The 14,526-nt window shown below is 37.3% G+C and overlaps 1 protein-coding gene across 2 annotated transcripts in view; it reads right to left on the bottom strand.

The window, feature by feature from the left end:
- Window positions 1-14,526, bottom strand: part of DNAH3 (dynein axonemal heavy chain 3) — a 67,224-nt gene that overhangs the window by 17,949 nt on the left and 34,749 nt on the right. For both annotated transcript variants that reach the window (XM_085302125.1, XM_085302135.1), the window contains 16 exons: window positions 13,379-13,577; window positions 11,969-12,077; window positions 11,580-11,693; window positions 11,065-11,241; window positions 10,245-10,336; window positions 9,604-9,823; window positions 8,514-8,648; window positions 7,042-7,153; window positions 6,187-6,428; window positions 5,491-5,591; window positions 5,307-5,412; window positions 3,869-3,998; window positions 3,118-3,354; window positions 2,564-2,667; window positions 1,416-1,710; window positions 779-958 (listed from right to left, as the gene is read on the bottom strand). In XM_085302125.1, the coding sequence (XP_085158251.1) occupies window positions 779-958; window positions 1,416-1,710; window positions 2,564-2,667; window positions 3,118-3,354; window positions 3,869-3,998; window positions 5,307-5,412; window positions 5,491-5,591; window positions 6,187-6,428; window positions 7,042-7,153; window positions 8,514-8,648; window positions 9,604-9,823; window positions 10,245-10,336; window positions 11,065-11,241; window positions 11,580-11,693; window positions 11,969-12,077; window positions 13,379-13,577 (2,553 nt within the window). The remainder of the gene's footprint in view (window positions 1-778; window positions 959-1,415; window positions 1,711-2,563; window positions 2,668-3,117; window positions 3,355-3,868; window positions 3,999-5,306; window positions 5,413-5,490; window positions 5,592-6,186; window positions 6,429-7,041; window positions 7,154-8,513; window positions 8,649-9,603; window positions 9,824-10,244; window positions 10,337-11,064; window positions 11,242-11,579; window positions 11,694-11,968; window positions 12,078-13,378; window positions 13,578-14,526) is intronic.

The following is a 14,526-nucleotide window of genomic DNA, read 5'->3' as shown; positions in this document are numbered from 1 at the left end:
TTACCTCACAAATTTAAATTTCAGTTCACATTAGCCCAGTTGGTTATAATATGGCACAGTAAAACTTCACAAAACCACCTTGTTCTCAGTTTCAATTTAAAAAATCCAGTCTATACAGTAGCAAATTTTACAACTTTAGCTGTATCAGAATAGTTATTGTGATAAAGCCTCCTCAAAGCACTGTTAGAGTGTTTATATAAAGCAAAATAAGTTATACTACCGTAAAGTGCCTTATAACAGTATAGTTCTTAATGCATTAGGCCTTTTATTGACATAACTTTTGCATTAAAAGGTATCACCTCCCTTATGCTGATACGACAGGAATGAAGGACTTGCAAGGATCAAGCTACCTCTGCAGTAAGTACAGACAGCCCAGCTTAGCAGCAGGAGATACAGTTTCAGATGAGAATTGACATGACAGCCAAACAGACCTAGCAAGAAAATGTATTCTCATCCCTTCCCAAAGGATAGAAAATGGAAAAAGTGTCCAATTTTTCAAAGGTTAGTATTATTTTCATCATTTGTTTCTAAGGTTGATTAAACTCACCCTAAAGAAAGGTACAGATTTAAACTTGAACACATAGACTTCTTCTGTTTGGAATGACCCAGATAGTGAATGTATCTGTAGATTTACAAGTGACGGATAAAGGCAGACTTTGTCATCAGCAAAATCAAACCTACCTCTTAACTTCAGTAAGTTAGATAACAACTCGCCATCATGGTATATTTTTCTGTTATGCTTACATATGCTTTGTACTATACTTTACAGATTTCCTACCTGTAATATCATTCCTGCCTCCCCCAGGTGGGCCCATGGCTGAAACAAGCAGGACATCTATGATATTAATCTTGGATGTATCTTTCTTGTCATACCAGTGACCATGATCAATCCACTGTCTGAGAAGTTCAATAGGTGGCTGGGCTCCATACACTTCCTTTGCAGGCATGTTTAGGTCATCTACACAGGACAGAGGTATTGAGGAAAAAACCCTTAGTGCTCAGGAATCATATCTTATAAATCTATGACGAAAAAACAACTTAGATAGGGGTAGAAAAAAGTTATTTCTTGTTATATTTTCTTCCCATTAAAATAACCAGAATCAAATGACATTATACTTCACAGGTAAAGTTACAGGTGATGTTTTAACTTAATTTGGCTGGTATTTTTTTGTTTTATTCTTATTTCAGATCACACTGCAAAACATTTAAAATGAGTCAATGAACAATAATATTCTGAAGACAAATGTCGCTTAATCAAATAGAAACGTTTCAGCAGGGGGCAGTGCTAATCCTTCTCTGGGTGCCCTAAAAAACCAAAAAGCACTGAGGCATAAATTACCAGTCTCTGTGAATCGCTTCCTTTGCCCAAAACCAGAATTTAAATTATATAAAAACATGAAAAAAACCTGTCTTACCCACAAATAATATAGCTTTTTTTCCCACAGGAGGCCCAAATAATCCTTTTCGTCTTCTGTCCAGTTTAGACATAATAATATCCTGGGTTTGGGTAGCAGAGGTTCTTGCAGAGAAGTTGATGAAGCTTGGGATGTATTTCTCCTTTGGAAGTTGTAGCAGAAAATTATTTGTGATAGCTGATTTTCCAGTGCCAGTGGGACCCACAAAAAGCAAAGGGACATTATGCTCCACATAAGTTTTAAGAAAAAACATTTGTCGGGCAGTTTCCATTGTTGGAATGATTAGATCAGATACCTGTTACACATGTAAGTAAACCAGCACATGAAAATCAAACATCCAATATGATAATCAACACGATTATTTACAAGCAACTAACTAAAGCAAGCCTGTAAAACAAATCCGAAATTCATTTCTCTGTGAAAATCTAGGTTACAACAAGGTTCTGATAGATACTACAGACGACGCTACTTTTTGTTCAATGATTATACGGTAGCTAGCAGAACAGGTATTTGTTTATATTATGGCTCATAGACACCATACAAAATCCACAAGGAAGAACTGCAGGGTTAACCATGGCTTAATTCTCTCTACTGAGCAGTGCTATAGAAAGTTCTTTCCCTTCCATATATCATTAGTAGGGCAGCTGTGCACTAAATATCAAGAAAAGATTTTAGACAACAGAATAAAATGTAATCTTACATCTCTCATGTACTTAACAGACAAAACCGTTGTACCTGCAATGGAACGAGAAGCTGAACAAACATTAATTATCTTGAAATGATATCTGCAGGATAGGTACCTACGGAGCTCTGCTGCACCTACCCTTTCCTTGAGTTCAAAGCTGCCACAAAATCSAAGTGCCTCCACTTGAAAAAGGAGGGGATTTGGGACTTTTCAGTATTGTTCTCCCTATCCCAAAGAAGTAATAACTACGTTTGCTTGGTTTATCTCATTATCTCATTTTATAATATCACAGTGTCAAACACAGAAGCCAAAAACAAAGATGCAGAGCCTGCACAGGTTAATCGAATGTTGTAGATAACCAGACTAATTCAATGGAATCGGAGCTAGCAAAGGTTGCTGATGTATACCTCTAAATCATTTTATCAAATAATTATTGTTTAAAATGAAAGATATCAATGTGAACCTTAGCCACGGGAGAGATAACTTGCTCTTCTTTAGTGATGTAATTAGTCCACATGTTCCACTGCCCACTGCCATGCTTGTAAAAATAGAAGTCAAAAACACTCCCTGTTAATTAGAAAAAAAAGAATAAGAAAATTCACTGATTAAAGAATAGAAATAAACTCTTTATCATTTTAGTGTGTGAAGTTCTGAAATTTTTCTTTTTCTTTTCATCCCTTATTTAGAAATAACTTCAATATGAGACATTTTGGCCCTTTAAACAGTCCACCCTCATGAGATAATGAAGGTCTTCCAGCACAAGAGAACTTCCCCCACCCACTGCTGTTATTATCAGGAAATCATTTTAGGGCTGACTGAGCTACGTTGTTTGAGTGCAGTCTGAGGCATATGCTACTCCTGGTTTGAACAGTGGGGAAAGGGCACTCCACTGTGCTGCCCACAGCTCGGCAAATAGCAGTTCTGCTGCAGAGTTAAAATCTGCCAGGCATCCCTTACAGTGCTGAGTCTTCTTATTGTTTTATAAAGAACCAAGCAAGCACAGTTATGAAGAAGCACCTTTTTCTGGGAAGATATTGTTTTTGGTGAGCTTCACACTTTTGGGGCGTGGGTTTCCATCATCCATTCCCATTAGCAAGTTGCGGTAAAATAAATCAAATTTTTTTCTGCTGTCTGCATCGATGGTCCCAGCAACTGTCCAGACCAAAGCAAAAAGAAAAAGCCCCTGTAGCCACAAGAAGATCTGTTGACTAGACATGCTTTCCTCCTCTTCTTCATCAGATTTCTTTATTTCATCTAAAACACATATTTTGAATTTTGGTTAAATGTCACAAGCATAAATAAGCATAAATCCCAATCCAAAATGCTTTTGGTAAAATTACTCTGAGACAAACCTAGAGCATTGTCTTCAGGGAAACAAAGCCAATCTACATAGAATGATGATTTCACCTTCACCACATGTGTAAAATACTGCCTTCAAATAAAAATAAATGAGAAGGAAAATTATTTACAAAGGATCCTATATTTTTTCTTCTGACATCAGCAAACTGCAAGCAAAACCTATGCAATACACTCACAAGATCATGTTCCACTTTGTAAGGACACTGATGTCCAAATGTGAAAGCTCTGTATGCTAGCCAAAGTGTTACTGTTAATGCTAATCAGTGAGAAAGGACTTGGGTCTTCTGATCCCAAGCAGTAAGGGAATTTCTTTGATATTTCCTTGCATCTGTTGACCTGCATTTTTTTATGAGACACATAAGGAAAAAATGAAATTTGAAATAAAAAGAATAATGCTTAGGGTACTTACCAAGAAGACAAGTATAGAGTTTCATCATGCTGTAAGTCAGATGAATAGAGGATGTCTGAACTATGACTTTGCAGTGAAGATGAATGAAGTCTAAACAGGGCTGGACTAGCCACATAAACATGTCATTGACCTGCCAGGAAAAAAGAAATAGTTTTAAAACAATTGAAAATTGCCATATATCCCACTGCCATAAATGCATCAAAAATTCTCCCGGAGTTGAGAGAGGGAAGATGAGGAAGGAAGATAGGAATGTCTCTATGTGAGACAAAAAGAAGCAATCATAAAGCCACATTCTCATTAACTTACAGCGAAAATAAGCAGCTTCTGCCATAGAGGGGATTTCAACAGGAATTTTGTTATCTACTTACTAATCCAAACAGCAGAGCACTGCTTCTGCCTAGGGAGACTGCTGCTCTGCTCAGGCAATGAGAAAATTATCCCAAAGGAAACAAACACAAAGGCTTCATCGTCCCTTAAAAAGGACTGGCTTCTACAGAGGGCCTACCATAGCTACTGTGCTGCAGCAGGCGTTCCAGAAAGCACTGACTGGTACCTGTGGGAGCTCCACAGCATGCAGGGCAGTAATGAGCAAGGCTGATGGTATCTGCTCCATGGACTCAAGCAGGAGAATAAGAGAGGTATCTTGACCCAGCCCCTTCCCAGGGACTGTTACTCAAGGAGAAGCACTAAAGAGTCAAGTTATTTGCTGGTTAAGAAATAATTATTTTGCTTTGATGAACTAAGAAGACTGCTTCAATAAAGAGCTCTTCTATTGTTCATACTTCTTTTGGATTTGGTCCCAGTTTCCTGCAAAAACTCAAAGGGGGTCTGTCAGATCACAGAAGTTGAAGCTTTTTCCAGCTATACCCCTTCTGTGGATTGATCTTTCTGATTCTTTTACTTTAAATGYCCAATAAATAAATAAGAAAGGAATTTTACTCTTGATAAGATTAAAAACTGATTCCCACTAACACATTCTTTTGTTCGTATCTACACTGAAGATATACTATAATACACAACTCAAAGTGTTCTCACTCATGCAAGCAATCCAGCTCACAAAGGATGATTTAGCAAAGATTATTGAGGTGAATAAGGCTTTTCAGATTAAGTTTTAATGAAAATAGTGCTATTATAAACATTTCTCAAGCTACACTCTAAATATCTCAAGCAGAAGGATGAGTTCAAAAAATTTCTTGTCTTTCAGTCTTTCCCCAATTTTCTTTCAAGTACCTGTGGCCTGCAGCAACACCTGACATACATTATCACAAAATAATTTACAACAGCCTCTAGGAGGTCTGGGACCTCCTAAATCATTAACGTACTTAAAAATTTTGATCCTAAATGGCTGCCTTCAAGTCAGCACTGCAAGCAAAGTGCGCACATCCCCTTAAGGTAAGTCCTCTAAGTGAGACCTTTGCCAAAAAATTAGGGTTCGCACCAGCTCTCGGTGTTCCTCCTGCAGGTTTGGAGGCAGTGTATTCATGTAGGAATCCTTCAGTGGCTTCCAGCCTAACTGCTGTGGGTCCATATAGATCATACCACACCTGGGAAAAACAAACAACTGTGGTACAGGAATAGCTGCTCAAGGTGGGATAGTTCAAGCTTGAGCGYTTTCACGTTACCTGCTGACAGTAGCCGGAGATGCCTCCTCTAAGTCTGCTGGCTCAAAGATTAAACTCATTTTTGAATTCATCTGAATTATTTCACCACTCATTAAGCACAGCTAGAAGGAAAACATCATGCAAACATGATTTAGTCATGTCACTGCTGATCATTCAGTGAAAGCAATGCTTGTCATAAAATCACTGAACATCCCACTTAGTGTCACTTCTCATTCACTCATTCATATTCTCATAGCATGTGATATTTTCTGACCTTGTCTCAACTTTTCCATCTGTTATTGTAATGGCTGGCAGAAACAGAGGGAATACTGCTAAACCTTTAGCAAAAGCAGTAATGACCTGCAGCTTTTTTAGTTAATTTACTCATTAAGTAATTTAAGTAACTTCAGTTTTCAGTTTCAGAACTGAATTTATGTATTTCATTTTCCTAAAAAGGTCAATAAACAAGTCACAGTAAATAACCTCACTTCAGTAAAGTAGGAGCAAGACAAGGCTTCTAAGAATAAATAATAGCCTAACAGCATCTACTAGACCACGTGATATAACTAGAGACAAAAAGCCATGCTTTCAAGCACGTAAAACTTTTCCTGAGGCTCACACCTCACCTTGTTTTATATCCCTAGACCATCACGGTCACAATACTGCTACTACTAAAATAAAGTCCACGTATCAAGTAACTGGCAAAAATTAGTCTACCTTTTTATTATCATCCAGCACAGTGTTCATGTTCTCTATCCAAACGGCATCCACTGGGCCATCAAATATAATCCACTTCCGATCATCTGTGGTAGAAGACGCTTGTTCCCTGAAGGCATTTGCAAGAACTCCATCTGTCCATTCATGGCTTACAGGATCAAAACTACCATACAACTGTCCCATAGAAATTGCTTTGGGATTAATAATTTTATATTCAACAGCAAATTCATCCATGGATTTTGCTGTGTAAGAAAACAAACGGGTTAGCTTGAGAAAGCTGATAGGTTAGTTTCATGCAACAAATGAGGTACAGAGTAAGAACATTCATTCCTGTGAGGATCACACTTTAGCTGCCTGGCAAAGGCAAAAAAGAATGGACATCTGGAAGCTAGACAGCAGTAAATCAGAACTTCTTTTACTTGTACAAGGAAAGTGCAAAGTGCTATGTGCAAAAGCACTTGAAAAAAAGGAAGAGCAGAGCAGAAGCGAGTTTATTCATTTATGAGATCTACCTACAATCTCCTCAGAGTAGATCTCTTGAGTGAAGTGACATTATCTTTATTTAGTAACTTTTCAGAAAGGTCCCACACTTAAAATGCTATTATTTGATGAGAATAAACATTAACAGTGGACCTAGTTTTGCAAAAGTATCATGCACGAATACAATGCTTAGCAAAATCCATAAAAGCATTAAATGTATTAGTATGCTTTCCTGTATTCATTTAAGACAAAAATAACTCAATTAATAGAAAATTTCCAGCAGAAAAAAGCAGAATATACCAGAATTAACCTGGGCATATCTCTGCAAAAAACATTCGTCATAGAATTAACTTCGTTTAAGGAGAAGTTTGTTACCTGCACACAAATCACCAAGGGCTCCAGCTAGCACTTTGTATGCACATGTCTTCCCACCCAAAGGATCTCCAACAATCATGAAACCATGGCGCACCAACATCATTTCATATATCTGTATCAGTGACAAGAGACTGGTTCTTTATCAGAGAACAGATTTAAGTATATTGTATATGAAACTACAGGTATCTTTCCTGCATTCAGATGCAGCAGAACAAAATATCAGCCAAGCACCTGCACTACATTAGGCCCGGCTGAAGTGTTGACTCAGATTAGAGGCAGTTACACTCCTATGACAATTCATGCTGCTGTAATTTAAGAAGTCCTTGCCTTCATTTGGCCTTTCTTTCTCCTTAGTAGAGATCATCCCTCAAATGTACTAGMGTTAATGTTCTGGAGGTGAGTGCACTCATCAGCCATTGCTGTTCGCAGCCCAATGTATAAGCATAAACTGAAATCAACGGTTATCAGTGAAGCTAACACACAAGGATATGAACTACAGTTCTGAGGATCTGATGTAAACCCAGTCCCACCAAGGTTGCTCTTGGACTACAGGGCTGGTAACTTCTTCAGTTTCACCTCCAGAAGTTGTCAGAACTCAATTCAAAGMCTTCAAATAGAAGATTTTATACTTTCCTCAACCTCAGTGGAACTTTTAAAAGTGGAACTTTTAAAAATTCTGTTCAACCTTACCCCAGAAAAAAGCACCAGTCAAACAACAAATATCTTTTCTCCTCCACTCAACCTGAATAAATTCATGCAAACCCCTAAGAAGATATTCTTTGTCCTACATTAAGGCTGATATTTTATGGTTTAGTTTAAATTCTTAGCCAGTTCATAATTCTCTGTTTAATTGAAAAGTAAAGCATGTTTTGTAAAGTAACATAGGCAAATTTAATTCTGTTGCAGGGGCTTCTCATGGTCCTGTCCCAGCCTACGCATTTCTGCCCTTTCCATTACACTGGCACTAGGCTGTGTTACTCATAAGGATGAAAAGTTAATCATTCTTTAAAGGTCACCAACACTAGCACAGAGGAAGCAAGAGAACACACTGAGGACAAGCGAGGGTGAGAAATGCCATCCCTTTCAAGACTTCTCAAGAAGACTGTGAGCAGAACCAGGAACAGAGCCTGACCCAATCTGACGTGCTATTCATTAGGCTACTTGGCCTCATCTGTTAAGAGATTCAGTTTAATTTCTATCCTGAATTTCTACCCTGAGCCACTTTAAGATGCGGCTGCAGAGGTTAACTCCTTTACAGACTGGCTGAATTCAGAAATCACTGTGATCAAAGCAGACTTTTACTCCAYGATTTTTTCTCAGTAAAGATAGGCTGTTTGTAATGTCCTATTAATTGCTCATTTAAACTATTAAATTATTCATTCATTCATGACAAAAACAGTAAATAAAGAATGTTTCTTAATCATCTGTTCACAATTTTTTTTCTCCCCAGAAGCAAGCACATGGAAACAAACCTGAATAATTTTCCCAATGAACCATGGAACTGGCTGAAGATCCATCTTTTTTATATTTTCATTTAATGCTTGGACAAACAGGTCATAGTCTGGTGTAGGAAGAACCACTCCAGGAAACAGGTCTGATATAATACCCTGTTAAGGAAAGATGGACTAGAATACTATTTAAACACAGATTACAAAAAAGGAAGAACTCCCAAAGCATAAAAATCTAAAAGGAAAACAACACTCATATAGGTCATAGGAGCAGAAGATGAAATGTCTTCGGAAGGACTAAATTAACTTYCAGGCACAAACTGTAGCCATGAAAGTGGATCTTTGCTGAGAAAGAATTCAACTGCTGTGCTTTTAAATGACTTGCGTTTATCCTCCACCAGCAAGGGTAAATGTATTCTGTAYTGCATGAGAGAGAAATCAGTCCCTGTATTTTTCATATATATCCYGATACTATAAAAGGAAGCCTAACTTTCTGCAATTTTGCCCCAAAACATATTATGGAAAAGAGTGAGAAAGTGGCTGGAGGAATTTAAATGATTAAATAGAAAGGTATGTGCTCTGCTTTTTTCAGAGCAGTGACTCTGCATGTGCTTGTACCCTARCACTTAGGTCTTTAAATTAGTATTGATTGCTCTGCACCTTAATATATTCATTACTTTCTACAAAAGCAGCAGAGAAGCAGAAACTTCACTGCTTTCAATCTGACTTCAAATTTCTAATTGATATAATTTAAGTTGTCCACATCTCTCTTGCAGCACAAAGCTAGAATGTGAATTGCAAGGAATGGTTTCCACTGATGAAATAGAAATTACATTTTAGCAAAATATTGTATATAACATTTTACAGACTAACTTAAAAGTAAACTAAAAGTTTGTTTTTCAAAACAAYACTAACTAAACCAAAGAATATCCTYGGCTAGATCAGTGGAGTGAAGCAACTGTACAATAATAAGGTAGCATTTGAATCAAATTGTTCTAAATGAAGATAACAACCTGCTTCTGCAGGTTCGTATAAGAATATTCAAAAGAATCCTTGGTGAAAAGCCACATATCTCATCATCACAGAACTTGAATACACYCACTTGATACCTTACCTGAAACAAYGGCACATCCTGTGCCAAGAATTTGGCCAAGTTAACATCCAGCAAAGCCCGAAGTAACAACACACTTTCATTTTCACTTGGGTACTTCAGTTTTAAGTTTCCTGCTGCTGTTAGGACAGATTTGACAGCACGCATTCCATAATCATAGTGATGTTGAGATGATAGTTGCTCTGAGCACAAACGGTAAGTGGCAACAATTTTCTGGGCAAGACTGYGGGTATTAAAAAATCACATGTAGAATGAAAATATCTCACCAAGCAAAGAAAATACTGAAGAAACYGTATGCACAATGTCAGTGGAGTGACTATCAGGTGTATCAGTTAATAATAYGGCCCAAAATGCCTGGGAGGTAAAACTATAGATTGTGATGTGTCAGAGAATCTGTGCACAATTTAGTTCTGTTTGATATTACAATACCCCAATGGTTCAGTGTAGAGGTACATATCTGTCAATATGAAGTGGTAAATGAGGACTGATGATAAAGCAGGARATTAAAAAGTATTTTCTGAAGAAACAGAAGAGAGAAAGCTTCCTGGAATCATATATCTCAAACGTACATAGTCATGCATGCCTTGCACAGGAATGAGAGGCATTTCAGACTCAATCAACATGGAAAATTCAGTGTGTCTTACCTCCGAGAATCCAAAAATCCCATTGAATAAAGTGAAATTTCTCCAATCAAAGCATAATCTGGAACCATCATAGCAACTGTTCGGAACAATGCCTRTAACAAAACAGTAAGAGATAAGCTTAGACTATGGAATAACTCGTGCTTGTTTTGTGAGTATATCAGTTCTCCWTAAATTCATGAAGTTCTATACTCCGTACTCCATTTCATGACTTTAGGAATCATCTGAAATCAATAGAACGGCATTATAATTATTACCAGAACTGTGACCTCATTGAGAGGTCTGCACTAAGCACTGTGGGTATGCCTTTAAAAAGATGCATAATCCTAAAGAACTGTTAATAGACAAAAAGGGAATTATTATTCATTCCACATTTATAGTGGATAAACTACCACACAGACTGCTTAAATGACTTGATTAAGGTCATGCGAAAAAATCAATAAATAAACTGGGAAAGAAAAGTAGCACTATATCAGTCTTTTTGCAGYGTATCAGCAACTTGTATAGAGATAATGGATTTAAATTGGGATTTGAATCTCCAAGCCATTGTAAAGAAGGAGAATYCCTATTTAAAGAAAGAGGAGTTAAAGCTGTAAACTGGTAAGTTTACAAATAAACAGTAAGATAAGACTGAGWCTTTCTCTCCTTGCATTCTGTACAATCCTAAACATATTATTAAAGYTTAACTACTAGCATAGTAGAATACACTTGAATGGGTTATATCATCRTATTACTCAATTGCTTTCTTTCTATTCTTACTACAATAGACCAGAAGTTGCAAATTCTGTCCAATTTCTACAGGAAATCAGGACTGCAGATTTACCTTCAGATTATCAGGCAGCTCTGCCCGTCCAGCATACCCAGGATTCATAGTGATGAACACAGCACAAGTTGGATTGAGAGAGATCTCTGTGCCTTCAAAGATGAATGTTTTGAGTTTGCGAATAATAGCTTGCTGTATACTAAGTATTTGTTGTGCAACTACAGATAATACTTCAACCTAATAAAAACAGAACAGATCAGAAAACATAAGACACTTGGAGATAATACAAAAAATTTCTATTTATATACTTTGATGGTTGTATATTGAATTCTTCCAAGTGAAAAATCATCCTATGTAAGATYCAGTCTGATAACTTAGTCTAAATATTAGGTGTCCATTGAAGCAGTCCTCTGAAAGTTAGTGCCCCCACTGCCTATTCAACCAAGACACAGAGGTCTATAGAGACTTCCGAAAGCCTTCAGAGGGAAAAAAAAAAAAAAAACATCTGCCTGAACGTAGACATTTAAGCTAGGTGGACAGGAACTCTCCCCTGGAGGCTTCAGTTAAAAAGTTACCTCAATTCTGTTGAACTCATCAAAGCAGGACCATGCACCAGATTGTGCCAGCCCCTTGAAGAACTTGCCCATTGCCTTGTAATCGAGACCATCCGAGCAATTAAAGACCACACACTACAACAAAAACACACAGAGAACATCTCTCAGAATTAACACAAAATTCATAGCATAAAAATTCTTAGAATCTAAAATGGGACGTAATTATTACTGTTAATTTTGAATGATAGTGATAGTACAGACATAGTCCTAAATGTAAGCTTCCTGTTAACTATGTCTGTGAATAGAGAATAGGTRAAGAACAGTGGTGCTTTCTTATGAATAGCAATTCAAGAAATATCCACAYCTCCAAACACAAACAACCCTAAGAAAAAATGTCTGTATTTCGGTACCTGCTTAGCTAGCGCTTTTGCTAGATCTTTTGTTGTTTCTGTTTTGCCAGTCCCAGCAGGTCCTTCTGGAGCACCRCCAAGATTTAGTTTCAAGGCACCCATTAATGTCCTACAAAAACAATAATATATGCATTAGAAGTGCAGAGTCTCTAATGGTGAATTGTTTTTGAAGCGATGGACCAGTATGAGCCTACATATGTTCCACTGGTAATGAGTTACTTGCCTCCTAATGACTTCACATCTTGCCCTATTAAACCAGCGTTTTCTCTTAACTGATTCCCAGATGTGCAARCTCACATTTATCTGCTTAGCCTACAAGGTACCTCAAGAATTCTCAATACATGCATTCATCATCCATATCTTCAATTGCTCAAACAAATGCAGTACCATAGGAAAGATGGCAGAATTTACAAAATATGCTTCCATCAAGTGGCTCTTCATGACAAGAACTTGAAGCTGGCTTTCTAAATGAAGTCAATTTTCAGAAAGGCCTGAGAAAGTATACGAGTTGCTCCCATAAACCTGAGAATCTTGCTCTCTGAGTGACCATCATACTAAAAACACACTCCCCATTAAAGAGTGGAGACATGTAACAATTTCCTGAATCTACAAAAGCCTTATTTAAGGGCTTCGGCCCAGAAAGTKGTTGTTAAGTTCTGTTGAACGGAGTCTGCTTGCTCACTGCTCGCACTGCAGCTTCATCTGGCAAAGGTGAACCCATAGCCTTAGCTTAGCTCTAGTTAACACCAATGACCATAACGCCCCGTTTGCACCTAAGCCACCGGCTCATGGCTCCTTTGACTTCATTGTGAATGCTAGTGTACAGCAGAAGAGGAAGCCTTTGCCAGCACAGGAAATGAAAGCACATCACCACAAGCTGTATGTGATGTGATGGTGAGTTCACAGTTGCTTAGCCCCGAAGCAAAACAACATATATTTGCCTAAAATTACCTAGTGAGATGACCTGTGCCTCCAAGGCACACTAGAAGTGAAATATCAAATCTCCTTAAGGGATGAAGTGGAACTGGAAACTAACTGCAGTCAACATCTGTGAACAGCTCTATAATTACCTCCCTTATTTTACAGTCAGGCTCAMCCTATCTGTATGTCTTATTTCAAATATATTATGAAAGCTACTATACAGTTCTTCACAGTTCCATTATCGTGAGCTGTTAGGCTTTTTTAGAAGTGCATTCTTGGATACAACAGACTATAACTCTATTAGCATAGGAATCTGTATATTGTAACTATTTATACCATATTTGGGCAAAGATATATAAGACTTGCCTCCAAAACTTACAGGAAGATTTTAGGTGCTGAGGTTCCTGCTATTATTAACCGTAACAATTGAAATTAAACATAGGTCAATCAAAAAAATGAAAACATTATTCATAGACAACATGGCTTTACCTATAACATCGATCTGTCAGTGGAGTTATAACCAGGCGTAGAGAATTGCCCAGATACTCGTATCCATATTTGGCTTCTGTTGTAATCATTCGCACCATTACATCCCTATCTTCCCAGTAATATCTCAGCTGAGAAATCCACTGGAAGTCATTAAGATCTGTGATTTTGTCTTCAGCCAGTTTTGCAACCACATCWCGAGCTGCAGAAAAAGAGATAGCTTATTAAAAGATCCAAACTCATCTACCACTCTAAATGTTAGTTTACTCAAAACAATGTTTAAGTAAAAAAGTTACTTATAAMTAAATATAAGTGAATCAACATTTAGAGCAGTAGGCTGGCTTTCATTTCAGAAAGAAAKATGCATCTGTTTTGTTTAGGGAATCATCTTAATTTGATCTATAGTGCTTGTTCTAAGTAGATGAGAGAGAACTGTGCAGGGTTGAGAAATCTCCATCAGCCTAAAAAAGCCCTGCAATCACTTTGTAAAGGATGCTTAAAGCTAGTAGCTGAAGGAGCCTACATGGAATAYTTGCTTCCCACTACTACATGAAAGAAGAAAAAAAGAAAAAAAAAAGAAAAAAGCTTCAGTTAAATAGTTAAATGCTTGATAGGGTACAAAGTCCCATCTCTTATGATCAAGTTCTACCYTGACAAACAGGCCGGGAAAAGCCAAAGAAGTGACAAATTCTGTTTAGGACATAGAGCAAGATTCTCAACTGCTACACAGTAGCATAGTTGACCACTAAATGATGTTTAAATACTGTTAAAATCTCATTTTCCCTTCCTCTTTTCTTTRTATGTTGGAACAACCCAGGAGACAAGTTTAGTCTTATTAAACATTAAACTGAGCTGAAGAGAGTTTCAGTGAAGACTGCAAGCACTCGAAGAAAAGTTCTGCTCCAGTACACAAATCATARTATTATGTAGTAAAATAAAAAGTGAAATAATTTTTATTTCAGCGTCCTTGGATGATCTAGCAACATAAGAAAATATTTTAGGGKGATATAATAACATTTTTAAGGCAGAGTTTTAGATTTCTGACTTTTGCTGAAATAACACATTTAGCAGTATAACATTTCCCAGCAGTTGAAATGCAGTTCTTTTCTGGAATTTGGTTTGAATATTCCCAGACTTAACCCCACCCCCCC

The sequence above is a fragment of the Rhea americana genome, unplaced genomic scaffold (genome assembly GCF_003343005.1).
Source record: "Rhea americana isolate MKP2758 unplaced genomic scaffold, rheAme1 scaffold_10, whole genome shotgun sequence".
Lineage (NCBI taxonomy): Eukaryota > Metazoa > Chordata > Aves > Rheiformes > Rheidae > Rhea > Rhea americana.
This window is presented reverse-complemented; position numbering and strand designations above follow the sequence as displayed.